The 26,314-nt window shown below is 58.8% G+C and overlaps 11 protein-coding genes and 1 pseudogene across 12 annotated transcripts; 4 read left to right on the forward strand and 8 right to left on the reverse strand.

Annotated features, from left to right (window-relative positions):
* Positions 1-236: 236 nt before the first annotated feature.
* Positions 237-314, reverse strand: BDZ90DRAFT_t18 (annotated as a pseudogene). The gene has a single exon. The product of its transcript is annotated as a tRNA-OTHER (tRNA).
* Positions 315-432: 118 nt separating this feature from the next.
* BDZ90DRAFT_231403 (hypothetical protein) lies at positions 433-1,605 on the forward strand. The gene is made up of 2 exons (XM_025505849.1): positions 433-1,097; positions 1,157-1,605. Exons 1-2 carry the CDS (start codon positions 533-535, stop codon positions 1,462-1,464), a joined length of 873 nt encoding a protein of 290 aa, XP_025363037.1. The 5' UTR covers positions 433-532; the 3' UTR covers positions 1,465-1,605.
* Positions 1,466-4,305, reverse strand: BDZ90DRAFT_231404 (RA-domain-containing protein). The gene has a single exon (XM_025505850.1). The coding sequence runs from the start codon at positions 4,240-4,242 to the stop codon at positions 1,570-1,572; it is 2,673 nt and encodes an 890-aa protein (XP_025363038.1). The 5' UTR covers positions 4,243-4,305; the 3' UTR covers positions 1,466-1,569.
* Positions 4,306-4,595: 290 nt separating this feature from the next.
* On the reverse strand, positions 4,596-6,622 carry BDZ90DRAFT_231405 (Protoporphyrinogen oxidase). The gene has a single exon (XM_025505851.1). It carries the CDS (start codon positions 6,572-6,574, stop codon positions 4,625-4,627), a length of 1,950 nt encoding a protein of 649 aa, XP_025363039.1. The 5' UTR covers positions 6,575-6,622; the 3' UTR covers positions 4,596-4,624.
* Positions 6,623-6,794: 172 nt separating this feature from the next.
* On the forward strand, positions 6,795-8,063 carry BDZ90DRAFT_245804 (WD40 repeat-like protein; the record flags this gene model as incomplete). Its single annotated transcript, XM_025507524.1, has 3 exons — positions 6,795-6,914; positions 6,992-7,080; positions 7,145-8,063. The coding sequence occupies 3 exons, from the start codon at positions 6,795-6,797 to the stop codon at positions 8,061-8,063; spliced, it is 1,128 nt and encodes a 375-aa protein (XP_025363040.1).
* Positions 8,064-8,161: 98 nt separating this feature from the next.
* Positions 8,162-14,241, reverse strand: BDZ90DRAFT_250925 (hypothetical protein; the record flags this gene model as incomplete). The annotated part of the gene is made up of 4 exons (XM_025507716.1): positions 13,821-14,241; positions 12,889-13,735; positions 10,438-12,708; positions 8,162-10,248 (listed from the first exon to the last, which is right to left on the reverse strand). The coding sequence occupies exons 1-4, from the start codon at positions 14,079-14,081 to the stop codon at positions 8,162-8,164; spliced, it is 5,466 nt and encodes a 1,821-aa protein (XP_025363041.1). The 5' UTR covers positions 14,082-14,241.
* A 313-nt stretch (positions 14,242-14,554) lies between these two features.
* On the forward strand, positions 14,555-18,017 carry BDZ90DRAFT_231407 (hypothetical protein). The gene is made up of 3 exons (XM_025505852.1): positions 14,555-16,941; positions 17,027-17,428; positions 17,515-18,017. Exons 1-3 carry the CDS (start codon positions 14,639-14,641, stop codon positions 17,909-17,911), a joined length of 3,102 nt encoding a protein of 1,033 aa, XP_025363042.1. The 5' UTR covers positions 14,555-14,638; the 3' UTR covers positions 17,912-18,017.
* A 10-nt stretch (positions 18,018-18,027) lies between these two features.
* BDZ90DRAFT_259471 (hypothetical protein) lies at positions 18,028-19,259 on the reverse strand (the record flags this gene model as incomplete). Its single annotated transcript, XM_025508166.1, has 2 exons — positions 18,028-18,702; positions 18,789-19,259. The coding sequence occupies 2 exons, from the start codon at positions 19,257-19,259 to the stop codon at positions 18,028-18,030; spliced, it is 1,146 nt and encodes a 381-aa protein (XP_025363043.1).
* A 255-nt stretch (positions 19,260-19,514) lies between these two features.
* Positions 19,515-20,851, reverse strand: BDZ90DRAFT_218876 (MFS general substrate transporter; the record flags this gene model as incomplete). The annotated part of the gene is made up of 2 exons (XM_025504381.1): positions 19,515-20,534; positions 20,612-20,851. 2 exons carry the CDS (start codon positions 20,849-20,851, stop codon positions 19,515-19,517), a joined length of 1,260 nt encoding a protein of 419 aa, XP_025363044.1.
* An 873-nt stretch (positions 20,852-21,724) lies between these two features.
* Positions 21,725-23,211, reverse strand: BDZ90DRAFT_231409 (Fes1-domain-containing protein). Its single transcript, XM_025505853.1, has one exon. The coding sequence runs from the start codon at positions 23,133-23,135 to the stop codon at positions 21,894-21,896; it is 1,242 nt and encodes a 413-aa protein (XP_025363045.1). The 5' UTR covers positions 23,136-23,211; the 3' UTR covers positions 21,725-21,893.
* A 118-nt stretch (positions 23,212-23,329) lies between these two features.
* On the forward strand, positions 23,330-25,285 carry BDZ90DRAFT_231410 (hypothetical protein). The gene is made up of 4 exons (XM_025505854.1): positions 23,330-23,686; positions 23,763-23,937; positions 24,006-24,231; positions 24,304-25,285. The coding sequence occupies exons 1-4, from the start codon at positions 23,385-23,387 to the stop codon at positions 25,236-25,238; spliced, it is 1,638 nt and encodes a 545-aa protein (XP_025363046.1). The 5' UTR covers positions 23,330-23,384; the 3' UTR covers positions 25,239-25,285.
* A 3-nt stretch (positions 25,286-25,288) lies between these two features.
* BDZ90DRAFT_259475 (peptidyl-prolyl cis-trans isomerase H) lies at positions 25,289-26,206 on the reverse strand (the record flags this gene model as incomplete). The annotated part of the gene is made up of 6 exons (XM_025508167.1): positions 25,289-25,305; positions 25,380-25,418; positions 25,481-25,561; positions 25,632-25,659; positions 25,732-25,987; positions 26,076-26,206. The coding sequence occupies 6 exons, from the start codon at positions 26,204-26,206 to the stop codon at positions 25,289-25,291; spliced, it is 552 nt and encodes a 183-aa protein (XP_025363047.1).
* Positions 26,207-26,314: the final 108 nt, after the last annotated feature.

Consider the following 26,314-nt stretch of genomic DNA (forward strand, 5'->3'; position numbering starts at 1 on the left):
GCCCCTGCCCCCAGCGGCACCGCGCCAAATACGGGCGAAACGCCTCGACTTTGAGCGGGCATTGCGGGGCCATCGCAGGGTCAATCTGGGCCCAGACTGGATGTACACGAGCTTTGTGTGACGCAGCATCAGTGAGGGGCAAAAAGAGGGACAGAACTGCAGAACTCAGTGAGCTAGACGGTGGCAAAGAGCGGGCTCAAAAATTTTCCCAGTCCGGGAATCGAACCCGGGCCAGCCGCGTATTCAGGGAATCGAACAATTGCCGCTTGATTTCTCATGAGAGGCGGCGATCCTAACCACTGGACCAACTAGGAGTGATGACAAAGCAGCCAATTTACCAATTAATATACAGCCGCTTGATTAACATGCAGCCGCGTGCCTGAATATACAGCCGTCTGCATGTGTTGCTCTCCACTCGCCCCGGGCCAGTGTTGCTTTCATCCCCCTCATCACCAAGCAGGAAAGGCCGGGACCTGAATCAGCCTCACTCTCGGCCCGACGCATTGCCCTGACTCATCGTACACCCGCCGCCATGTCTTTGCATCCACTCCTCCTGGTCCGACAGCCCTCTCCCCGCCTGTCCGAGGGGATCCTCACCCACCTCTCACCACGCACGGCCGACCCACCCACACTCGCTCGCTCTCTCGCACAGTGGAAGGCGTATGTCGACGTCTTTCGGCAGCGGGGATGGGACGTGATTGAAGTAGAGGCAGCGGATGAGTGCCCTGATGGCGTCTTCATCGAGGATGCAGTGGTCGTCTTCCCTGGAGAGCCGGGCGTGGTCATGCTCGTCCGATCTGGTAGTGAGGAGCGCCGCAAAGAGTACGCGACGGCGAAGAGCGCGGTTGAGGAGCATTTGGTCAAGAAGCGCGGCTTCGAGCTTGTGGACTTTTACGATGACAAGGTAGACTCAACGGGACATGCCACGATGGACGGCGGCGATGTGCTCAAGGTCGCCAAGGAGAAGACGGTCTACGTGGGTTTGTCGGGAAGGACTAACAAGGAGGGCGTTGAAGTGATCAAGCGAGAGATGGGAATGAAACGCGGTTGGAAGGTCGTGACTGTCGACATGGGAGGCAAGGGCTGGCTGCACCTGAGTGAGTTCACACGTATGTCAGTCTACTGGACGACATTCTCACGCCTTGGCGCCCTACAGAGTCCGCGACGACCGCTCTCCCCTGTGGCTCCCACTTCCTGCTCGCCGCCATGCAAGGTGGCGCATCTCGCCCGGACTCAAAGACACTGCGGATCAAGGAAGAAGGCGAGACGCCTTGGATCGAGGTGGCAGAAGACGAGGGCGTGGCAGTCGTGGAGCTTGGCGGCAAGGACGTGCTCCTCTCCTCTTCTGCGCCGCGTACCAAGGCTCAGCTCGAAGCGCAAGGCTGGAACGTCATCACGGCCGATGTGGCAGACTTTGAGGCTCTCGAGGGGTGCGTGACATGCCTAAGCGTGCGCGTCAGGTGAGATGGGATGGGGTATGCAAACCGTCGCATTTCGACGCAAGGCAATAGAGACATACAGAGTTGATGATGACAAGGAAAAGGAAAGAGTGTGGATGTTGAGTGACCTTCAAGTGTAGCCTTCGTCTGTCGCCGCAGCTGAAGATCCCGCATTTGCGCTCGTTGACGATGGCCCCGCGCCTTCACCTCCACCAACGCCGCCGCCTGACCCTTCTCCGCTGTGCCCACTCGCTTTCAACGCGCTGCTCCCACTCCCACCTGTCGTACCCGCGCTGCTACTAGCATTTGCGCTGCTACTCGACGAGGGCGGCTTGGAGATGAACCACGAGGGTACCCACAGCCTGGCCTGCGTCTCCAAACTGACCACGTAGCTCCAGTGATTGTATCGCTTGAAGACGCGTAGTCGGTGGTCACGCTTCAGCTCCACGTCGCCTCCCAGAGCCGCCATGGCTGACGGGGAGGCTGAACCTCCCTCAGCGCTGCTGCTGCCAGGAGTGAGCAAGTCCCCCGTACTACTTCCAGCGGTAGCGCCGGAGCTGCCATTTGTGTCCTTGACCGAGGCGGATGCGATCGCTGCGGCCGTATGCGCCGACGAGTAGTCCATGAGCATGACCCCGGGCGTGGATGTCGACGTGATGAGGTGAGGTGGGATAGGCGCAGACGACTTCTTCTCTCGCGCGGTCCCTCCATCTCCTTCGGCCGCCGCTGCTGCAGCAAAGACCGGCGCGAGCGGCCTGGACGTCTCAATGAGACAGCCCGCAGGGACCCAGCCTGACTTGATCTCTTGAAGACCAGCCTGCGCTGCATCCCGCACATCGCCTTGCCCTGTGGCATCCGAGTCGCTCTGCACCACCCACCAACCCTTGGCCTTCGATAGCACGACAAAGGTGTCGCCTACGCTCACGTCAAACTCGTCATCTCGCTCACAAACGTAGGGATAGATGGCAATGGCGTAGGTGCGGGCATCTGTGGGTGCCTTGGGCAGCTGAGCTGCAGGCCCAGTCAGAAGAATATCGCTGCCAGTGTTCCCAGCCGGGGCATGCCAGGCTACCGCTTCCTGTCCGCTCACGATCCTCGACGCGGGTGCCTTAGATGATGAGGCTACGGGCTTGTTGTCGGTCGCGCTCCCTCGCCTCGCGGCAGCCTTTGCATTGGCAATCGTAATCGGAGACTTGACATCGCGTATATGCCTAAGCATAAAGACGGGATTCTGCCTCGCCTCCTTGAGCTTCTGAAAGAGGAGCAACGGCTTCTCATCGTAGCTGAGACAGCGCTCTGTGGTTCCGTAGCAGATGAAGAGGGCGTAGAGACGCCAATCGTCGTTGATCTTGTACTTTTTCAGCGCAGCGGGCAAAACCTTGTAGCAGGGGTCTTCGAGGGTGACGCGGAAGGACTTGTAGGGGTTGTCTCCCGTACCCAGCGTTGTGGCTGTGCCGACAAAGTCGCGATTTGTGGACGAGGCGGACGAGGCGGGCGTAGTGCCAGACGTCGATGCAGTCGCTGGCGCGATGGCTGACCTGCCGGACGATGGGCCTGCGCTATGTCCCGCCGAAGGACCTGCACTAGAGCTGGCTGCCGCTGATTTCATCGTAGCTGACGTCGGTGACGCTCTTCCTGCGTGCCTGGGCGGAGGAGAAGCGGGACCGCGCATTCGAGTGGCACTTAAAGGTTGAGCGCTACTCGACGAATTGGGTGTCGCGGCTCGCAGCCACGAAGGATGAGTGCCACTGGTAGGCGTCGAGGCTCCTCCGGTCGATGGCGCCTTTGCAGGCGATCGCAGAGGGGCGCTGTCACTGCCGGCATATGCGTCCATCGATACCATGCCACCTCCCGCCGCGAGACCACTACCTGTTGCATGCCCGGCTGACTGCGAGGCAGACCCAGCAGGTGACAGCGGCGGCTCTCCATGATCAGCCATCCCATTAGCGCTAGTAGGCGTACGAATGCGTTCCTCCGCATCATCGTGGTGCGAGTCCGACGTTCCCTGGGCATGCGTTCGGGGTAGCGAAGCCAGCGAATTCGCAGGCGACGGTATTGGCAAGCCAGTGACGTGGGGCGATGTGAGCCCGCCGCCGCCGGCCGCGCTCAGCTTGCGTCCAGGTCCAGGTAGAGACAATGACCCGGGAGCGCCTGGCACGAATGGCTGGAATGCATAGTCGGTAGTTGGTGCTCTGAGGCCTTGGTAGCGGCAGACGCCTGTGAAGTCGTATTGGAACTTGGCGAGAAAGACTGTCGTCCGTCTGAGCTCATGTTCGAGCCGAATGATGCGCTCATCTCGCTGCTTGAGGCAGGCAACGAGCTGGGCGACAGTGACCGGAGACGTTGATGATGAATCGGTCATGTTGAGGAATTCGACGCCGCTGTTGCCACTTGCGCCACTTGTTGGGATATCTTCGGACTGCGGTCGATAGTCGCCCTGGTCAATCTCGAGTCCCCATTGTTCCTTGAGCTTGTATATGCCGCCAAGAAGAGCCAATCTCTGTCCCACGGAATCAACGCCGAGATCCTTGAGAGCGTCATTGTCGAGCTGAATGAGTACGTCGCCTACGATGCCTTGCTCAGCAAAGGACGCAGCGAGGGATGACAAGTTGAGCGATGCAAGCCACGCAGCCACCTCATTGTCCTCCCATTCGACAACGGGTGTCGACGACGAGTGGCCCGCTGAAGTAGCAGCAGCACCACCACCACCACCTGCAGAAGCGGCGGGAGCAGTCGAAGAGGAATTGACTCCACCGCCATCGACCGCTGCTGCTGCTGCAATGGCCGGTCCGGCAGCCGCCATGGCTGAGCCGAATACGAGTGGTGAGATGAAGCGATGCGAGGTAGGATGTTGACCGAGTAGAAAGCAAAAGCAAGATGCAGAGACCGGATGTCGACGAGCGGACGCGGAGAGGCGGGTGGGCGCGAGGGCCAGAGGCGAGGCGGAGGCGCCCATGGAGCCAAAGCGCCGATCTCCGTGTCCGTCTCGCGCCTCTCCGTGCGGCCAAAGACTCAACGACGACGAGGAAGCCCCTTCTCATTGGCGCGTCACCGTCGCCTCACGATGATCAGCGAGGGTCTTTACTGAAGGCCATGACGAGCATCTTTCGTAGCTAGGTATCAGTGCGTTGCGCTCTCACTCAATGCGGGCCAGGCAAGCAAAACAATGGATATCAATTCCCTAATCAGTCCTCCGCCGCGAACGCCTCCAGCCCCGTCACCGCAATAATGTCGCCGCCGCCATTAGCCTTCTCACGCTCCTCGGCTCTGGCGATTCTCTGCGCCGTCAACTTGGCCTCTCTGATCACATCATTGACGCTCACGCCCGTGTAGCTCGCCCCAGCGACGGCCACTCTCCCTCCACCCGCAGCGGTCGCCCTCGCCAGCTCCTCGCCCAAACTTCTCATCCGTGAGTAGTGCCCGGGCAGGTACGTAGGGATGCAATTGGCTTGCACGCGTGCTTGTACCAGACTGGATGAGTGCAACGATACGCTCTCTGGGATACTCAGGAAGCGGTCCAGCGCACGTACTGCTCGGTTGAGACACTCATCCTCGCTGGGTAGTGTGGTCGCGTGAGCAAAGTGCGGGCCGCCCATCATTACCGTGAGCTTCGTTACACCTCCATCAGCACCGTCTGGTGAATCCTGGTCCGGGATAGCGTCCGAGTCGAACACGACGCCGAGGATTCCGTCTGCATTGTTGGGCGTCTCTGTTCGCGGCACGAGGAAGCCGAATCCTTCATCGACTGGGAGGAGGCGATGCCGCCTGCCACCGGGCATCGCTGCTATGGCCTCCTGCGGTATAGCAAACGTGACGACGGCCACATTCGTCGACGGGTTATGCCTGAGCAATGAGAGTACGGACGCTCCTCCCTCAAGCACCGGCTTCGCCCCCTCTATTGTGTTGGCCAGGATATCAGCGAGCTTGTACGACGACAGCGTAGAGATGACCCGCGAAACGGGTACATCTTCACCGTCTTGTGTTGTGACAAAGAGGCTCGCCCCATCCTTGGCCTCTGAGATGCCTTCTACACCGTCACCCAGCCGAACAGAGACGTTACGCCTTGCTGTTATCTCATCACTCATCGCAGTCACAATTTCGCCCAGCCCCTCTCTCAGACTATACACACTAGTCTTCTCCAGCTTCGCGGTCCACTCAGGCCCGACCTCGGCCTTCACAGCTGCAATCTCCTGCTCCTCCCTCGCTCGCGCCTCCTCTTCACCCTTCGTTGGCGGCCTGTATCGCTTGTTCCACTTGGGCGGCAGAATAGCCCGCAATAGAGAGCCGTGTCGCTGCTCCGTCTTCCAGAGCATGGAGAGTGTGCTGCGTACGCTAAGCTGTCGCGTATCTGCAGCGTAGATACCATGTAGCACTGCAGAGAGGACATTATTGAGGAGCTGAGAGCCGAACGAGTCGCCGAAGCGTCGACGGATGTAGGACTCGACGGACTCGTCGATGAGGTGCTCGCGGCTCCGTTGGCGGGCTACTTCGTCTGGGCTTTCTGACTTGGGACGAGCGAAGCGAGAAGGCCTGAAAGGCTCACGTAGTAAGCCTGACAGGGCTGAGGAGATGAGGGAGCGTAGCACTGGAAGGCGGAAGAGTGAGGCGAGAAAGGCAGGGAGGGAGGAGGGTAGCTTGTTGAGCTGCCCGCCATACCAGATGAAGCGATTCTTGGCCGACGGACTCGAGCTTGGCACGATGAGCAGCTGATTCAAGAGTCCGAGCGAATGTAGTGTCTCAATTGTGCTCCATCCGGAGACACCCTTTGGTCTTACACTGCGAGGTCCCGCCTCGAGGAGGACGCTCTGCTTGCCGCTGGGTAGCTGGAGGCGTTCGCTTTGGACCCATCCGCCTAGCCTTTGCGACGCCTCAAACAGGATGATGCGCCGATGTGGAAGGGCCCGTGAGAGGTATAGAGTCGTAGTGAGTCCGCTCAGCCCTGCGCCCAAGACTGCGATGGGAGGCTGCGTGGTTGGTGTTGGGGAGCGTTGACCAGCATCCGACTCGAGGGTCCGGACCTGAACGGCCGCTCTCGGCCTCGGCGGCCACGATAACGATGTGGACGGAATCAACCGCGCGCCACATAGTCTTCGTCCTGCTGAGGTCCGCCATGGACACGACTGCGTAGCTAGCATATAGCCTTGCCTTCCGTGAATGGGACGTTGCTCGAGATGGTATTGAAGCGAGGCTGATTCACCCGCCTCCCTTGGCGCCCAGTCCGCCCTCGCCTTTCGGAAGAAGCGCTTTCGGGGGTGGAGGCGGGCGGGCAAGACGAATGTCGAGGTGAGCCGGAACTTGGGCCTGCTTTGCCGCTCTTCTCTTTTCCTCCTCGACCACCTCCCTCGTTTCCCGGTAATGCAACGTCGACCACCATCAGGCCCTCACTCGCGCCTGGACACGCCAGGTTTTGCCGGCCATAATGTGGCCTGGAGCCCATTCTACCCGGATAGACTGGCTGTTGCAGCCGCCGCGAATGTGAGAAGGACGGACGAGTGGACGTGGAAAGATGCATACACGAAGCCTGACACATCTGCACCCTTCATTGCTCGCAGTACGGTCTGGTGGGCAATGGCAGGCTTCATTTGGTAGGCGTGCAAGACGCACCTGGGGGCGCCCTGCCGCAGCTGGGAGTGCAAAAAGTGTGAGAGCCAGCCGAAACTCTTCTTGCCAAGTTGCACCAACTCACGCCTGCATCCTGTTCGAAGCTTCGATACGCAAGACGGTCTCTACGATGTTGCTTGGTCAGAGATCAACGAGAATCAACTAGCGACTGCGTCAGGGGATGGCAGCATCAAGCTGTGGGATGCTACGCTCAACGACTACCCGATACGCAATTGGCACGAGCATACAAGAGAGGTCTTTTCGGTCGACTGGAACAACATCAAAAAGGACATCTTTCTCTCTAGTAGCTGGGATGCTAGTGTCAAAGTGTGGCACCCAGACCAGCCACGCAGCCTCACGACCATGACTGCGCATACAGCCTGCGTCTATGCGGCAATTTGGTCCCCACATTCACCCGATGTGCTCGCAACAGCTTGCGGAGACGGTCATGCTCGCCTCTTTGACCTGAGAGCCAACCCTGCCCCTACGGCAGGAAACCCAGGTGCCGTAGCAGGGGCACAGCCAATAGCTACAGTTCCCGTCGGTGGAGAAGTCCTGACGCTGGACTGGAACAAGTACCGTACCTTCAACCTCGCGACTGGGAGCACAGACAAGGCTGTCAAGGTCTGGGATCTGCGCAGCGTTTCGTCATCCGCAGGGTCGATGGCACGGCCCCCTCCAGGCGCACCAGCTGGGGCAGGCGGTGGTCTAGGCCAAGTGACCGCAATCTGCACAGGCCACGAGTACGCGGTCCGCAAAGTCGCTTTCTCGCCTCACTCGCCCTCGCTTCTCGCATCTGCCTCGTACGACATGACGGCGCGCGTGTGGGATGTGGACCACCCATCAGCATCGCTCGCCTCGGTGGCTAGTAGATTGGGTCAGGCGGGCGGTGGGCCGGGAGCGATGAGAAGTCTACATGATGGGCATACCGAGTTCGTCGTGGGACTGGGTTGGAGCTTGTTCCAGGAGGGACTCGTCGCAAGCACGGCTTGGGACATGAGTGTACATCTTTGGAGGGCGTGAGGCGATGAAAGGAATGACCATGGACACACAAACAGCATCGCAAAAGGGTATCATATCATTGAGAGCAAGCAACATGCAACCGCTACTTCGTCCTCGCCTCACGCGGACCCCTCGAACAGGTCCGCAAGCACATCACGATCCAGAGCCGCCCAATTCATATCGCCCTTGGCAGCACCGGCAATACTGCGCTGGAAGCTAGTACTGCTTGCCAGGCGCAGGAAGGGCACGAGATCGCGAAGCCCGCTCAACCTTCGCACGCCCGTCAGCAGAGGCTCGCGTACGCCGCCTCTGCTCTTGCTTCGGAGCGACGATGGCGCCGCCGCCACAGAAGCAGCTCCTTTACCGCCACCGGACCCAGCTGCTCCACTCGCCTCGATCGCCTCTGCCAAACGGTCGAACAAACCCTCCTCCAAGCCAAACTCATCCCCTCCCAAATCAGAGTCATTGACGAACAGCCACTGATGTACCTGAAACTCTGGCGTCCTCAAGCAGAGCAGCGCGTCGACGAACTTGCACGCTGCCACGAGCAGATGCACTCCATCGGACCCATCGGCAGGCAAATGCTGCGTAGCCGTGCCCCCTTCCTCTCCTCCGCTTGCATAACTTTCAAACAGGCGGACGAGCTCCGTGATGATGATCGGCCAGAGAGTCGTCAGATGCCTGCTTTGAAAGCGAAGCAGCATTACTCGCAGGCATAGATACGCCTCAGCTGCCACACGATCCGGTATAGGGTGGCTGCGCAGCATCTCGACGAGCTTTTCCTGCACCTGGGGCAATTGCGCGAGGAACTGGTCCTTGGCACCAGAGAAGAGGACGAAGGTCAATCTCCTCAAACTGAGCGACCGCGCCACAACCTCTGCCTCGCGATTGGTAAAGATGTTCGCCGACGCCGTCGCGCTGATCCGACCCAGCACCTCGCCTACGAAGTAGCGATCCCTATCCGTTGCATAGAGCAATACGATCGGGCCACGCCACCTTTTGCCCGCTGTAGCGCTCATCTTGAAGAAACGTCCGTCCATGAAGGCGTCGCTGACAGGGCCGCGCAATGTCTTCAATGAAAGAGGCACAGTGCGGCCGATCTCGGTCGCCAGAGCTAAGATGGAAGGGTCGATGTGCTCGAAGGAGCGATGCGCGTTCTTGATGCGGAGAGGCGGGGAGAGGATGTAATAGATGGCGTTGTTGCAACACGAGGAGACTTTGTCCTGGTCTGAGGCGATCTTGCGGAGTGCGGGAAGTGCGGTGCTGCTTAAGTAGTCGACGAGGGCCGAGGAGGAGAAGTCGCTGAGCGAAGCGATGGAGCCGCTCATCGCAGCCTTCTCGTCGCCGAAGTCGGTGCGTGCCGGGATCATCCAGTTGGCCGTAGCAGCCTCGAATGAACGGCCGGCGATCAGGACGCAGAGGTCGAAGAGCTTGACATAAACTTCTTGCATCTCGCGGCGCATCCTGCGGTCCTCAGGAGGTGGCGCAACAGCAGCTGCCGTCATCGTGGACGTGCTTGACGCCGCGGCAGACGACGCCAGCAGCTTCTCTCCGAGCACAGTCAAACAGCGCAGCGCAGGAGGAAGATAACCCTTGTAGGCCGTGCTATTTGCGATGAGATCCTTGACGAGTACCACGATGATGGGCCAAACGCCTTGAGCCGCAGCAGGCGACTCCAGTCGCGTCACATACACTTCGAGGAAGCTCATAAGCATGCCCTCTGATACTAGCTGATTGGGCGTCCAGTTTGGCCTCGATGTGCCTGGCGAGGGCAGGCGCTGCGCGAGCAGGTCGCACAGGAAGGTGACGACCATTTTGTGGCCTGCGACGAGGAGGTTGACAATCTCAAAGATGCTCTCTGCCTGTATCTTGCCTGCTGTCCCGGCACCTGCTCGACCCCAGCAATCGACCAGCGTCTCAAGCGTAGCGGCAGGCTGAACTTTGTAGAGTCGCTCAAAGCAGCGTCTGACACGCTGACGGACTTTACCGCTCATCACGGCGAACGTGGTTGCCCGCTGGTCGTCATCGCGCGGCGCCTGCTCATCACTCAATCCGACCCAGAGGGAGTGGAGCGTACGCAGGCAGAGCTGGAGAGCCAAGATGGACGGGCTGGTAGGAGGCGTGCCAAGCTGCGGTGTCCCGTTGCCTGGCGTCGACTCACCACCGAAGATGCCGGTCACGTAGCCGAAGATGCCTACGCCGCTTCCTGCCGCAGGCACGTCATTTGACACTTGCTGGTGGGGATACTGCTGCTGCTGCGATGAATTCTCCTCAATCGTGGGATTGCCTGAAGCCGTCTTCTTTGACGAGGGTGTAGCTGCTTGTAGAACGGCAGGGGGCGGCTGAGCAATTCCACTTCCTGATGCCGAGTGACCTGTCTCCTGATGTCTATGACTTTCCGACTTGTGTTGATTGCCGCCGTCATCCTCGAGGCATAGCAAGACGATGCGCTCGGAAACGTTGATCAGTGTCACAAAGTCGTCCTCTCGCATTGATAAAGAAAGCGAAGGCAAGGACGATGTGGTCCGTTGAACCTCCGGCAATGGGCCGTGGAAGACGTCATGTATCTCTGCCTCTGCCTCAACGATCGTCTTGCACACGCTTGTGTGGAGAGGGACGAGCAGTGACGCCATGCAGCGGCGGTACTGCGGCAGCGTCATCAGGACAAAGTCTGCCCAGTGCGGGAGCAATGAGTAGCGGCCAGGCTGGGCCAGGCCGGCGCGAAGCGTGCGAAGGAGCAGGGGATGTGGGTTGAACGCAGTAGACGGGGAGGACCCGCTGCTGCTGCCATTGCTGCCATCGCCGCCGGATACATCGCGCTGCCGAGCGTGGAAACCAGCTTTGGACGATATGACTGTGTGAAGCGCCAAAAGAAGTCGGTGCTGATTCAGCCCTGAAGGCCCCTCAATGCCGACGAGGAGCCGCTCCAGCAGCAAAGTCTCAATGTCGGCGAGCTGCGATGTAGTGAAGCCATTCTTCGAGGCCGCAAGTTGCAGAAAATCAGCGCAATGGGTATGCGTGGTCGCGTCGAGGTCACTATACGAGGCTCGGCGCGATGTCCGAAGAAGGCGGAGCAAGATGGCCAGGCATTCCTCCATGTAGGTTGGCCCTGTCGAAGGTGATGGCGACGTCGTCGTCGCTGCTCGTACGAATCCAGCTCCGCCGTACCTCGCGATGGCCAACAGGACAGATAGCCAGTGATTGAGCAGTCTGTGGTCGAAGGGATGTGTATAGACCAGCGTCTTGACATCGGTGCCCTCAGCGCATCTGATGGTACAGTGCGCCATGCTCCCCGAACCAGTTGCGCGTCGGAATGACCCTAGTATGAGGTTGAAGATAGGAGCATAGGATCGAACGTTCACCCGCAGCCAAGTCTCCACAGCTTGGCGACGTCTTTGATCCGGCGATTGCAAGAGGTCAAGGAAATGCCCAAGCGGAGCAGCACATGCTGGTGAGGAGAGCTTAGCTGGGTCCGACAACCTCCATATTACGCCGAACGCGAGCAGAAACTGGTCCATGCGTCGCTCAGAGAGGATCTCAGCGCACGATAAGGTCTGGAGCAAGCCTTCCTTTGCCGTGTGCGAATCGAGAAGCCAGAAAAGGTCGACTGCTCGGCCGTGAAACATGACTGCGTCTGGCAGAAGGAATTGACGGACGTTGGCGTACACGGCGCATGTTTGCCGCTTCGATTCGTTGGAAAGAAGATCCAGTCTCGGAACGAGCAAAGGGCAGCTGATTACCGCGTCGATGGTGAACAGAGCGGACTCAAGCTCGGAAAAGCTCGTGGCTTTGCCCGCCTTCCCGAGGAGTAGATGAGTCCAACCAAGCGGGAGGCTAAGAGAGCATTGCGAAGTCTCGTTGGCCGCGTCTGCGGATGAAGCCACCGCAGCTGTGCCTGCTGAGATCTTGCGAAAGAGAGCAGTGCAGAGGTTCAAGCTGGCCTCGGAGATGATCAGAGATTGTCGCTCCTGCCTATCCCGGCCCACTGTCGATTCAGCCTGCTGAAAGAGACTTGCACAGCACTGAAGCAAAGCCTGCTGAACGGCGTGGCTTCGGAAGTCGATTGGAACCTTGTCCGTGCTCTGCGAGCTGTAGAAGGCTTTCAGCGTAGCGACAGAGTCCGATGTTGCGCTGCCCTCTGCCTCTAATCTCTGTACCGCGGGTAGGTCGATAAGGTCGAGCAGCGCTTTGCATGCTTTGATGGCTTCTTGAAGTAACAGAAATGTCTTCTGCTTGTCCAACGACGCCTGCTTCAGGGCACGCTCCGCTTGCTCAATCAGCAGTAGAAGTAGATGCGGCAGATGGATGGCGCGGGAGAGATCATCCTTGAAGCTGAAATGCTCCACGATGAACAGTAAGAGACCCACAGTCTCCGGCGAGCCTTGGGTGAAGTCGGCCGCAATTCCCTCGACAAGCTTACGCGTGAGGATGGACTTGTCAACCGCGTCAAAGAGCATGGTTGCCGTCGTCATCAGATCCTTTGTTGCGTCTGCCCCATACCGGATATGGATCGTCCGTAGAGAAGCCCAGACATCCAGAACCGCTGAGTCCGTCAGGGCGGCACCTACGCTCCACTTGTCGAGGAGAGCTAGGAAGACGCGAAGAGGTCGCTGGGCCGCAGTCAACTTGCGTTGAGCATCCTGCTCGTCTTGATGAGGGTCCTCATCTTCGCTCTCTGAGTCGTTGCTAGCACACCCACTCTTTGTAGGTTCGTAGCTGCAAGCGCGTACATCGAAGAGAACAGCTTCTCGCAGATCGTCAAGGCCGAAGCTTTGCAAGTAGAGAAGCTCTTGCTCTTCGCTATCTAGGGTCTCATCCCGCGAGCGGAGGGATGCAGACGCAGAACTTTGCCGTACAGCTGCAGCATGAGCCGCGCTTCGTCCTGTACCTCCCAGCCAGGACCACAGCCGTCTATTGAGGCTCAACTCTCTCCTTCTTACAACGCCGATAGCGCTCTGCATGAGCTCCAAGCGATCCTCGCTAGGCATCGAGTGGTAGAAGACAGTGTCGAGAGGTAGCAGCTGAAGGAGCAAGTCGAGCCCACCTCGAATGGTCAGGAGCTCTTGTGATGATAGCAGAGCAGAAAGGGCCCTGGGCATCAATACGAGATGCGCCAACAGTGGCTGCTTCTGCTGCCTTCCGTCGCTGAGACCAGCTGCATTCGCTTCTGAAGTAGTCTTGAGTTGCTGCGGTATGGGCGGGGACCTCTTATGGAGGAAGTGCACCGCCGCCTGTCCAATTGCTGGATTGCCGATGACTGTAGCCCACAGGCAACGCCAAAAGAGGTCCTTATCCACACACTTCTCCAGCCCATCCAACAGCTTGAGCGTCCTATCAAAATTTTCCGCTCCTTCCTCCTCCAAGCCCGGCAAGACGGCTAGCAAGAATGGGCGAGTAATCGGTTTGAGATCCTCCTTCAGTGGCAGAAAGAAGTCCTCCAACAGCCCCAAAATGGCTGGGCGCGTACTGGTATTGGATCGCTCGAAGAAGGGAAGCAAAGCGGGCGACCAGATGGTCAAGTCGCGGCGGAGCCCGTCTAAGGAGAGGAAGAGGAAGATTTGCCTGTAGACGGAGAGGGCGCGATGGTGTACTCCAGAGGGAAGGGCAGGGTTGAGACATTGAGAGAGGCGTTTTGCTAGGAGGAGGGCGTTTGGGATGAGGGAGGTGGGTAGGGGCGGAGGGGCAGCGAATATCTGCGAGGACAGCGAGGATCAAGAGGGGTCAGCAAGTTTCCAGCATACAGTTGATCTCATAACCAGCTCTGTTGGTCCTGCTCACCTTCTCTAGCCTTGCTAGCGCGCCCACAAAGTCTGCCCACTCATTGACGGCCTCAAAGGACGCCAAAGCCCTGTCCACCGTAGCCGCATACTTCCGGAAGCGTGGATCAGAAGCCAAGGTTTTCTCGCTTTGACGCTTCCACTTCCTTTCTGCCTTTCTGGCTGCGGGACTCTTCCATATCCTCTCCTCTTCGGCGGGAGTCAGCGAGACTGCAACGGTCGTCGCTGGCGTGTTGCCGGCGCCGCTGTTGGTAGCCGCCATGGCAGCCGGCGCCGCTGCTACTGAAGGTGAGGCGGGCCTGATTATTGAGGTCGGTCTGCGAGCAGTGGAGGCGGACGACGAGGCTGAAGATGCTGCTGCGAGGGAGGAGTTAGACTTGTGGTGCTTGATGACGCGAGGCGCAGCCGTAGACGACGACGACGACGATGCTGCAGCTGCTGCAGCTAGGTGGTGAGAAAGGGATGATGTAGCTGGAGTTGAGGCGGAGGGAGCCGGAGATGCTCGACCACCACCATTGCTTGGTGGAGACGGAGGCATGAGGCAAAGGGTCCAAGCGCCGAGTGTCGGTTGCTATTGCAAAGTCAACCAACACACTCAACAAAGCGTGGAGCAGCGTGGCGCTCAGTGCTCAGTCCACCGATTGACCTGCATTCAGAGAGCCACGAGCCTCAGTCGACTCGACTCCAAGTCCGAGTCCGCGATTCCGCCTCGCAGTCGACTTGCAAGTCTCTGTCCGTCTCACCATCTCGAGTCGTCCCTCGTTTCGCATCCTCGTCCAACCTCCTCCTGCCCCAGCATATGGGTGCGACCGCAACAGCATGGCACCCTTTGACCCCATCAGAGACTCGACTGCATCGTCGAATCCAGCTGCGTCTCCTACCATGCCGAGGACCAATTCTTCGTCTTCGTTCGGCGCAGACGAAGATGGCAACGAAGAGGGACACTATCGAAGGCCCTCGCGCTCTGCCAGCATCATGAGCATCCTCAACCCGACACCATCCTCGCCCGTCGGTGGTGAGCGTCCCTCAAGCTCGGCATCACGACATGCTTCCCCGCCTTTGCGCCCATCGCGAATGTCGATCCACGGCCTCGTCACGCCATCGAGCCCGCACGGCCAGCCTACGCCCCCGCCCGCCGCCCAGCATACATCCTCGCGATCGCCGTCGCTACCCATTGCGAATGTGCTGAACCCATCACCGATGATTCGAGGCAGTGCCAGGCCGTCTTTTTCATCGACGTCACAGCATCTGTACGAGGGCGGCCGGCCTTCTTCCTCGTCCTCATCGTCCTCTGAGTACTTTCATCCTCGCCCTCTTCCCCTTCAGGTCGACCCGCGAAGCCCACCCGTCCCAGGCTCGATACCTCAATTTGCCTCTCGTTGGGCCACCTCGCCCACCGAAGCAGTCCCGCCTCCGCCACCTCAGCAGTATTACGAGTCACCGACGGGTGGCAGCGTCGTGCCTCTACCTCCGCATCACCATGCAGCCGCCTACCCTACGTATGACCAGCACCCGCGGGGTCGAGACGGCTTTCGCGTCCCTTCTTTGCCATCTCATCGCTCTCCGGATCTTGTCAAGGCTACTCTACCGCCCTTGACACCGGGTGGCTCTGCATCCAATTACCATCAACCTTACGCCTACTCACCAGCATCGACTCCCGGCGGGTACGGATCTGTGCCTCCGCCTAATGAGTTCTATCCGCCCACCACGCCAGGAGCTGGTGGTAGCGGCAGTAGCTACGGTGGGCCGATCAGCGCTCATCCGCCGCCGCTTACTCCAGGTGTACCGCTCACGCCTGGAGGGAGCGGGGAGCCTCGAGAGGGATATTATGCGTGGCCACCCGTGCGACGGGATGGGCCAGAGGAGGTAGCCGTGCGCGAAAGGACATCATCGTACACATCCGGACAAGGCTCGGTGGGCGGCAAGCCCGGATCAGCTGATGATGTACGGCAGGAGGAGGCTGAAGATGCAGCGCCCAAGTCAGCTGAGAAGCCGCCCGCAAAGAAGAAGGCAAAGCGTCCGTCAGCATCCTCCTCGTCCTCAAAGGGGCCGGCTGAGAAGGGTGATCATGGCGAGGATCTGAAAGCAACCAAGACTGCCTCGCCGACAACGGCGCAGCGTCGTACCTCAAAGCCTAAGATCGACCCTGTCTTCCCGGGCACGGTCATACCAGCAGCTGAAGTGTCGGCCGGCAGCGAAATCGCCTCCAGCGGGCTTCCCAGCGCCTCAAGCATGCCATCGCCCTCTCCATCTTCAGCAACGCCCAGCACTAGCACTTCGGCCTCGGCGACGACAGTGCCGAGGAAGGTGAAAGCGCTCGACCTTGAGGAGATGGAGCAACTTGCAAATAGGGACGGGCCGATGGGAAAGAAGAGGAAGAGTTCGACGGCAAATGCTGCCACTGATACGATAGAGGCGGAGAGCGGTGCAACGGCAGCGTCAAGCGTGGAAGCGACCGCAGCGAAGAAGCCGCGCTTGCCTCTGCCGCCAAGACCTGCTACGGCCGGCGCTGGGGAAGATGACGGAATGCAAGATCGCAAGCCATCACCATCGGTCGTCAATGGGGTGGCCGCCAGTATCAAGCAAGAACCATCCGCGTCTATCTCCTCCTCCACCACCTCCTCGCCTTTGCCAGTCTCCACCAGCAGCAGGACTGCTCCACCCGCTCCTCTTCTTTCATCCTTACCTTCTTCATCATCCACCATCGCCTACCAACCGACTCGCCGCGTCTCTCGCGCAGACGGCGTTATGCGCCCGATGTCGCGTGATCAGCTCATTCATCTGCATGAGGTGATCGAGATGCGTGGCTCCAACAAGCTGCGCGAAGTTTGGCGACGTAAGCAGCGTGAGATGGGTAGAGATGACAGGGACGGGTTTTGGGAGATTCTGGTGCCAGGCTGGGGGTCAGCCTCAAGCGTCGGCCACAATACCGGCAGCGGTGGAAACAGCAATGGGGCTGCTGTTACAAGAGGCCACGGCAATGGCATAGTCACTCCAGCTGGCAGCATCAAATACGAGAACGCGCCAGACGAGGTCGCGCGTCACTACAATAATCGTCAAGAGGTGGGCATGCAGGCGCGCGATCAAAGCCCGATTCTTGCATTGAAGAACTTCAACAACTGGTGAGTACCGCAGCAAACGAGGCGGCAGTCTTCACCGCACAGTGACTGATAAGCCAATTTTCGCCTTCCTGTTCTGCTTGTGCAGGGTCAAGTCGATCCTTATTGGCACGAATGGCACCCGTGGAGGTCGAGCAATGGACCTCGGGGGAGGTAAGGGCGGAGACCTTGCGAAATGGGACAAGCTCGGCATACGCGACCTCCTGCTGGCTGATATAGCCGCCACCTCCGTGGAACAAGCAGAAGCTCGCTATCGTGAGCGTAGCTACCGCTTTTCTGCGTCTTTCCATGCGCTGGACTGTTTTGGGGAGAGCTTGGCGGATAAATTGCCGCCTGAGGTGCTGAGAGAGCCCTTCGACATAGTGAGCTTGCAGTTCTGTATGCATTATGGGTGGTCCAGCCCGCAGAAGTCTAGGCAGGTGTTGGAGAATGTCAGCAGGTGGTTGGCCAGGGGAGGGACCTTTGTCGGCACGATCCCGAATCAGGAGGAGTGAGTGGACGCCATGGCGAGAGGGAGAGTAGGACCCCGGGAGCCGAAGAAGCTGACATCCTACACCTCTCTCATCCCTACTTCAGGCTCTACAGTCGGCTCGATGCCTTACCCCCAGGCGAGCTCACTTTCGGTAACTCGAAGTACCACGTCACCTTCTCCAACCCTGGGCCGCGCAAACCCTTTGGCGACGAGTACACCTTCTACCTCACAGATGCAGTCGACTCGGTGCCCGAGTACGTGGTGGACTGGTCCTCCTTTGTTTCCCTCGCGGCGGAATATGGCCTCGAGCTAATCCTCAAGGCCACTATGGCTGAGATGTGGGATAGATTCAGGGTTGATCAGCGCCACGGCGATTTGGCCAGGAGGATGAAGGTCAGTCGACGGCCGGCGCAAGAGAGGGGAGGGAAGCCGGAGGAAATGGACCCCGAGCTTTGGGAGGCCACGACTGTCTATCAGGCATTTGCCTTCAGAAAGAGATGATGCCGGAATGGGGGATGACGGATGGCACACAGCATGCGCTGAAGCTGTGTTGTACAATGTATTCTTGATGCTCTATCCAAACGATGCGATGCGTCGTGGCACGTCCTGCCCTCTCGTCATTCCTCCGCCCCTTGACTCTCCCATTGCCAGTTACACCAGGCTCCAAACTCATTGCTCAACCTGCCGCCCTCGTGCTCGACAACAAGCGGCGTACGCTGCAATGGCTTGCCCTTCTCCCCACTCGGCGCAGACAGAGGGTACACCTGTCGCGCATACCCGCTGATACTGTCACCCGTCAACAGCAGTATCGAGGCCTCTCCTTTCCCAGAAAGCGGTGACGCCTTCAAAAGGTGATGCACCGACGTTGCAACGCGATCCGTCGTCTTCTCATTGAGGAAGGGCGGGTCGATCACCACCATGTCTACACCTTGCTGCCCCTCTTCGACCAGCGGAGCGAGCCCTTTGAGAGGTACGTTGAAGTCGTATCGAACAAAGCCGCCGTGGCGGGCGGCAATGGCGAAGCGTTCATCGATCTCCAAGAGCCACATGTCGCGGCCACTCTTCCAGCGGCGTACTGATGCGGCGGCATCGTTGCTGTGGTTGCTGGCGGAGGAGGTGGAGCGCTCGCCGTAGAGATCCTGAAAAGCGACGAAGGCCGTGGGCGAGCAGACGAAGGCGATTCGCGGAGTTCGACCCAGCAGAGAGGCGAGACGTTGCAGTCTGGCGTAGATGACACGGGCTAATGAATAGGCGAATGGCGATGAATACCAGAATTGACTTTGTTGATAGTCCTGCCGGGAGATAGCGGACGCCGATGGTTAGCTCGCTGATGCAGGGAGGCAATCGGATCACTAGGCTAGTCTTGCAGCGTACTTACCTCTGAGACCAACGAGCGCCAACCGTCCACCGTCATGATGCCATCTTCATCATTGTCATCGTCATTGCCTCCATCTGTCATTTCACTCGGCCCTTCGTCGTCACTCAGTACCTCTCCTGCCTCAATCTTGGCCAGTCTTTCCAGATCGCCCCATGCCTCACTCTCCGCGAAGCCTTGCTCCTCATCGTCCTCGTCCTCGTCCTCGTTCACCTTCCCGCCATTCTTGCGCGCCTGTTCCTCGCGTTTTGCCTTTGCTTCTAGCCGCGCAAACTTGGCCTGCTGCTTGGCCTTTTGAGATCTGAATTGGGAGAGGAGAGCGAGAGAATCGGTATCAAGGTTTGGGGGAGGCGAGTTGGTGGAGGAGACTGAGCGCAGAGAGCGAGGAGACGAGCGGCGCCCGTTGCTATGATTCTGGGCGGCCGAAATCGAAGCCGACCATGAGGCCGTGGGGATCGAGACTGGCTCTGACATGTTGAGTTCAGTGAGGTAGAGAGTGAGAAGAATTGAATGCGAAGCTCCTCCAGTTCCGGCAAAATCTGTGCTCGATTCGCGGGCCGGAGAGGGCGGACTGAGCGCAAAAGAGCCGCGGCTGGTGCTCCTCTCGCTGGTGGTAGCGGACGCACTTCTCTCGCTGGCGATGACGGTTATGAACATTCAGTGGAAGTGATGCTGAGCGTTGCTCTTTTGTGCTTGGTAGTACATGTAATGCTGAGGGTTCGGCCTGACTCAAATCTTGCCCCACGGCTTCCAGCTCTTCAATGCTAGCTGCCTGGCCACGGTGATGCTCACACATCCTCCTACTACCATCGCCCCCGCATAGCCCATCGTCTTCCACCACTCGGCATCTCCCTGACCATCCCCGAGAATGGCCCCAGAAATGGGGGTGCCTAGCAAACCACCAATGCTCATGGCCATGAACAGCATCCCCAAGCGCGTCCCGTACGAGGCTGTTGGGCCCAGTTGAGCCACCGAGGCAGGGATGAGCGATACGTATGCCCCCGTGGAGAACCCAAAAAGGATCGAGAAGACGATCAGTGCTCCAATGGAGTCACAGAGCGGGAAAATGAAGACGAAAACTGCGCTGAGCCACAGCATGGGCAGGAGGCAGTTCATTCGTCCAATATGGTCGGCGAGGATTCCTGGAATGATACGTCCAAAGATGCTCGCCGCATTAAGGATCGAGAGATAGTAGCCAGGGATTGGCAGGGAGCGTCGGCTCGTCCAGATGTCGATGTAGGTGAAGGGAGTGTAGAGTCCGAAAAGAACCAGCGTGGAGCCGAGGCAGAAGAAGGTGAAGGCCGGCATCTTGAAAGCGGCCGGGTCGAAGAATCGGACGTTCTTCCATCCAACAGCCTTCACGTCTATGCTAGGCGGCAGGCGGGTCTTGAGCGTGAACCAGGAGAATGTCAACATCCCGACTCCAATGAATCCGACAATCCTCATAGTCCATCCAAAGCCCACTTGAGGGAGAAGCTTATTAATCATAATGGGGAAGATGACGCCCCCCATGCTCGATCCCGTTGCCAGGATACCAAAGGCGGTCGCGCGCCGCCGTGAGAACCATTGCGCGGGAACGGCCACGGAGAGGGAGAAGACGATCCCGAAGGAGATGCCTAGGCCGAAACCTTGGGCGAGGATGAACTGCCAGTACTCTTTGCATAGGGAGGTCATCATCTGAGTGAAGACCCAGAGGACCATTCCCACGAGGATGGTGGGCCGGAAGTAGCCCATGTCAAAGAGGCGACCCTGGGCGCGAAAAGAGAGGCAAAGTATGTCAGTTGACGCTGGCCTTCTACTCGCTCTCGTCTCGCGCGACGACTCACCGTAAACAACCCAACCGCGAAGATCAGACAGTACTGCAACGAGCTAATCCACGCCACTTCGGAACTAGTTTTGTCTGCCAAAATTGTCCGCAGGTAGTACTCGGCCAGCACACCAAAGGCATTGACGTAGCCCCAGGAAACAAAGGAGCAAGACCAAGCTCCGGCAACTACCAGCCACGCCTCGCGTCCTCCGTCGGGGAAGTCGATCTGTTTTGCCTCTTCCGCCTCGATGGTCACCATGCGTTCTACTTCGTGGCCGTCCTGGAAGCCGGCTGGTTCCCCATGCTCACCAGCGATCGTTTCGCCTTCTTCCACTTTGGAATGACCTTGAGAGGAGGGACCCGAAGAGTCGGCTGCCCTTTGCTGTTGCTGCGAGCGCTCCGCCTGCTTTTCGATGTCTCCCCTGTCGTCCTGCTTCGTCTCCAGGGAGGAGGCCTTAGTCCCATGCGAGGGGCGACGGTCGAATTCGTTGCTACTGGCGGGCATGTTGGTGCTGTAAGGCGGTGCTCAAGAGAATGTGGGATGGGGAAAGAGAATGCTGTACCGCGTTGCAGCAGGAGTAGTTTCCGTGGGAGTAGATGGGGGCGAATCCGCAGCGAGGTAAAAGGGGATTACAAATGGCGGTCGCTCTAGGCGAGTAGAGGTCGAAGGCCGTGTTAAATGAAGTGTGTTGCTACCTTTGCGCTTTGCTATTACCCCTCCCGATATGATGGCGGCAGACCGCTTGGTGCCTGATTGAGGCCGAAAGCGAGAGTGCGAGGGCCGGCTTTCGGTGGGAACACGCGTAGAAAGCTGCTAACGGCCGAAAGTCAGACCGCAGACGAGGGCGACGGTGTGCTTCAGCTCGAGATGAAGAGCGAAGCGTGATGAGAAACAGAGGCGACGAGAAGCTCGACTGAGCTGAAAGATGATGAGGATGGTAAAGAAAGCAAAGAGAGTTGGTCATGACCACCCTCCGTGACTCTCTTGCTGCACTGCAGCCTGCAGACCAAAAAGCCGCCCTGGCCCTCGCAGCCCATCTCGCCTGCCTGTTCACCGGTCGGCACGCTCGGTCGGCGCTTTTCGACCGCGTGAGCCCGATCAACTTTTAGCCGCGCGTGTGGCGGATATCGAGGATCAAGTGAGCCAAGCCAACAAAGGGAAGAAGAGCAGGAGTTGGGCGGCGCCAAGTTGGCTTCGGGGATAGCGATTAGAGGTCGACAGATGTCTATGATGGAGAACACTACTGTACAGTCGGGTAGCATGGTAGTTGCGAGACGTGAGTCAGGGCCAGCGTGCGCCTTTACGCCGCCATCCTCTCGACGCCCTCAACGAATCGCTCCCACTCCTCCTGATCCAAGTTCAGCCTCTTCCAATCCCACATCCCCTTCCCATCCTCGCTCATTTCGCCCTGGAGAGCCTTGAGAGCCTGCTTGCTGTCCGCATCGAGGCCCGCGTTCGCTCCTCCCTTTGCGACAAAGACAGCCACAGCCCTGAGTGCCTTCTCGGCATAATCTTCATCCGCCCTCGCCTCCTGCGCATCCCCATCAGGTCCTAGCTCGGCAGGGTGAGCATCCTGCGTGAAATTTGCTGGTACAGAGTCCGAGGGAAGAATCGAGGCGAGGAGTAGCTGAAGGAGACCGGAGCGGATGAGCGCGGTCGGGATTGAGGGATGTACCACGCCTGAGGCTGCGGTTGATGTGACAGGGGGCTTCTCATATGGTGCGGGGCCGGTCGATGAAGGGGCGGCACTGTTGGGAGCTGGGGCGAGACCCGTTGCTCTTGAGACTGGAGCTGCGGCTGGAGCGGGTGATGGTGCTGAGCCTGGCGCAGGCCCACCGATCATCAAGGGTCTGCTCGCCTCCCTCTGTACCTCAGAGTCATCCTGATTCAGCAGCGCCGTAATGAAGAAGGCAGCCTTGCGTCTCAGGTTGATGCTAGGATCGCACAAAGCGCTCTTGAGTGCCTCGCAGCCCCCTCTCGCTTCAAACTCCTTGACTGCGCGTGGGTGGTGTCCCAGCAAGCCGGAGATGGCGTACATTGCCTTTGCGCGCACCCCCATGTCTGGGCTGTTGCGGAGTAGAGACAGAATGGTGTCGAGAGAGTGCTCCTGCCCTGGCCCGCTGGCGTTGAGGAGAGCGTCCTGCGCCGCCGGATTGTTCTGAACCGCCGTTCCCAAGATCCACAGCGTAGCCAATTGCAGCCTGGGCTCATCCTCAGTTGCCAGCAAGCCCAGAAGTGGTTGCCACATCTTCATAGTGCTGATAAGGTTGGCATTGTCGATGCTTTCGATGAGCATCTCAAAGTTGTCCAAAGCCGTCTCTCTGTCGTCTACTGATCGTGAGGTGTCGAGCGCAGATCGAAGCTCTTCTGTCATCATCTGCGCTTCACTTTTTCCCATCATTGCCTCGAGCACCTTGGGGTCCAGGTCGGGCCGCTTCCCTGCTTGCACGTCCGAGACGATCTCGGCGGCTGATGGGCCCGACTCATTTGAGTTCTCGACCGACCATTTGAGGAGGGCATCCATCTGCGGGTTGGAAGCCATGTCGATGTGAAGTGAGAGACGGGAGTGGTTGGATTGGTGTGTTTGGCTGGTCGTTAGCGGTGACAAGGGAAAGAAGTGATTTCAATTGGTCAGTCCGCTTTGCTTGTCCCACTTTCATTTGGCTTCGCGAACGACTCCACTTCGGAGTCGAAGTCGGTCGCTGTGCCGCGTGGTTGCCTGTCCGCTGCTGCATCCTCGGATCCTCAATTCTCTACACCTCATCACCTCGACGGCAGCAGCGGACGGGTGATGGCTCGCTCCCCGCCTACGCAGTCGCTGGGTCTCTCAGCAGCGGCTTTGATACCCGCGACATTCTCTTTGGTGGCCATCTCCCCCGCAGTGCAATGGGGCTGGTTGGATGCCTCGCACTCCAAGTCCCTGCAGGCCGTGCTGCGAATGGACGACCTCTTTCCAGGGCTGCTGCCTAGCATCGGCTTCTCCATTGCGGCCTACTTTGCGACCGTGGTGGCTGTAGGCGCGTGTAGAGAGACGTTCGGGCAGAGAGGGTTTCAGGGGAGAGATTTGCTCAAGCCCAAGGTCAAGGAGGCGATGTGAGTTGGAGGCGACAACGACTAGATGCTGCGATGCCCAGGCTCAACGACTCACGGCCCTTTACGTGCTGCTCAGACCTGAGACTTTGGGCCTACCAGCCTCCTGCATTTACCTTCTCGTCCTCTTCCTCTTCATTCCATTTCGCTATTACGTGGTCCCCGAGGGCGTTGGTGGCTTGAATCCACGAACAACAAACGATGGCGGCTGGTTCGGCGATTTGGGTGGGCGCCGCGGCTTTCCCCATCACGAGGTGAGCTCTGCAACGCCCTCACCCACTTCACAACAGTCTGTCATGCTAAGCTCACATCGCCCTCCCAGCTCGCCGTCTACCTGTCTGCCCTTCTCTCGCTGCTCAGCTCCCTTGTTCTGGGCTTCTGCGACGACGTCTTTGACATTCGATGGCGCTTCAAGATGCCAATACCCATCGTGGCGTCAATACCTATGCTGCTCGTCTACTACGCTGGGCAGGGTGGCACAGGGCTTGTAGTGCCTGGCTGGCCGGCATGGCTGCGGACTGCCGTGGGAGCCAACGTTGTTGACCTCGGTGAGCGCAGTGCGAATCGCGTCTGCCCCAGTATCGCTCAATTGACTTGTTGCCCTTCCGGCTCATCGGCAGGCCTCCTCTACTACCTCTTCATTTCCCTCCTCTCGACCTTTTGCACACACAGCATCAACATCCTCGCTGGAATAAACGGCGTGGAAGTAGGCCAAGCCCTGATAATCGCTTCCTCTCTCTGCCTAAACGACTTCCTCTACCTGCCCATCCGTCTTGCCTTGTCGGAACACTACCTTTCGCCCTCTCATCCAATCGCGTCGCCCTCCTCCCTACAAAGCGAGCTAGTCGGCCGCCACCTGTTTAGCTTGAGCCTCATGCTCCCCCTTGTGGGAACTTGCGCAGGCCTTCTCGCGTGGAATCGCCATCCCGCCCTGGTCTTCGTGGGGGACACCTTTTGCTATTTTGCAGGTCAAGCATTAGCATGCGCAGGCGTTCTCGGCCACTTTTCCAAGACGCTGTTGCTCTTCTTCTTGCCGCAGGTCTTCAACTTCTTATTGAGCTGCCCACAGCTCTTCGGCTTTGTCCCTTGCCCGCGGCATAGGGTTCCCAAGGTGCATAGCGAGACTATGGCCCTTTATCCTTCGCTGGTCGTCTTCCCGCGAGGTAGCAAGCGACCGCTAAAGATGATGGGCAAAGGCATGCTGCTCATTCTCGAGACGCTGCGATTCATCAAGATCTACAGGGCACGCGACCTTGGTGCTGGCGCTGAGAGTGGGCGCGACGGAAATGACATCGTCGCCGCAACGAACTTGACCCTCCTCAATACGATCCTCGTTGTCGCCGGCGTCCAGGTCCCCCTCGAGGATGTCAAATGGCGTTTAGCCAGCGAATCGTTAGCTTCGCCCGTCGAACAGCCATCAATACCCTCGCCTCAAGGCCCATACATCGACGAGGCCCGACTGTGGCGGATGACCATGGGCGTTCAGCTCCTGGGGAGCGCTGTGGCCTTTGGTGTACGGTACTGGGCCGCCGCTATCGTTTTTCCGCAAACCTAGAAGAGTATAGTCACGGTCATGCTAATGTTACATTTTGATTGCCATGTCCATTACATCTCTCCGCATTCTGAGTGAGAAGGAGGTCAAGGACGGTGGTTAGCGGGCTGCTTGGCGCGGCCTTGCGGCAAAAGTGAGGCTCACCTGTGATCCTGACGCTCAGCCGCGGACGATTATTGGGCCCTACGATAGGAGTTCGACGTCAGATGAGGGCCACATTGTAGCCATCCGCCGCGCCGACTTACCTGTCTGTACTTGCTCGATCTTCCTGAGCGTCAAGAGACCCTCGACTACCTTGCCGAAGACTGTATGCTTGCCATCGAGGACTGCAGGCGCGAGTTGAGGATACTGGTCAGCATGAGCTGGAAGCAAGCTCTGGACGCTCGGGCTGCTCACACTCAGCAGGTGCGCAAGTGATGAAGAACTGTCACGAAGCGATGAAGATCAGCACCTTGGCTCTCCACGGTCCCTTCAGCAAACCCGACGCCGCACTCACTTGGCACCCATTAGTGTTGGGCCCCGAGTTGGCCATACTGAGCAAGCCCGGCTGATCATGGCCCAACTTGAAATTTTCATCCTTGAAATTATCGCCATAGATGCTAAAGGACCCTGACCCATCGGCGTTGAGGAAGTCTCCTCCTTGGGCCATAAAGCCGGAGATGACGCGGTGGAAGAGAGAGCCCTTGTAGCCCATGGGCTTGTGGTTCACGCGGTGTTGACCTGTGCAGAGCTGACGGAAATTTTCAGCGGTTCTGCGAGCGGTGATCAGGGGATGGCTTGTGGGTAAGTGAGGAAAAGAAGGGGATAGTCAAGTTGGGTAGGTTGTGACGGCAGACGCACCTCGGACAGACATCGCTGAAGAGCTCCATCTTGATCCGCCCAGCTGGATTGTCGCCGATGGAGATGTCGAAGAAGACGATTGGGCGACCGTCTGTTCCTGCGCCTGGCAGCGTCTTTGCTGCCGCTGACATTGTGTCTCTCTGTTGCGAATGAGAGGAGGCTGAGAAGATGGAGGTGGACTGAGCGCTGCGAGAATGAACCTCGCGTGTCCAGTTCCGCCTTGCTCGAGCGGATGGAGA

This window comes from Jaminaea rosea (assembly GCF_003144245.1).
Source record: "Jaminaea rosea strain MCA 5214 unplaced genomic scaffold BDZ90scaffold_4, whole genome shotgun sequence".
NCBI classification, from domain to species: domain Eukaryota; kingdom Fungi; phylum Basidiomycota; class Exobasidiomycetes; order Microstromatales; genus Jaminaea; species Jaminaea rosea.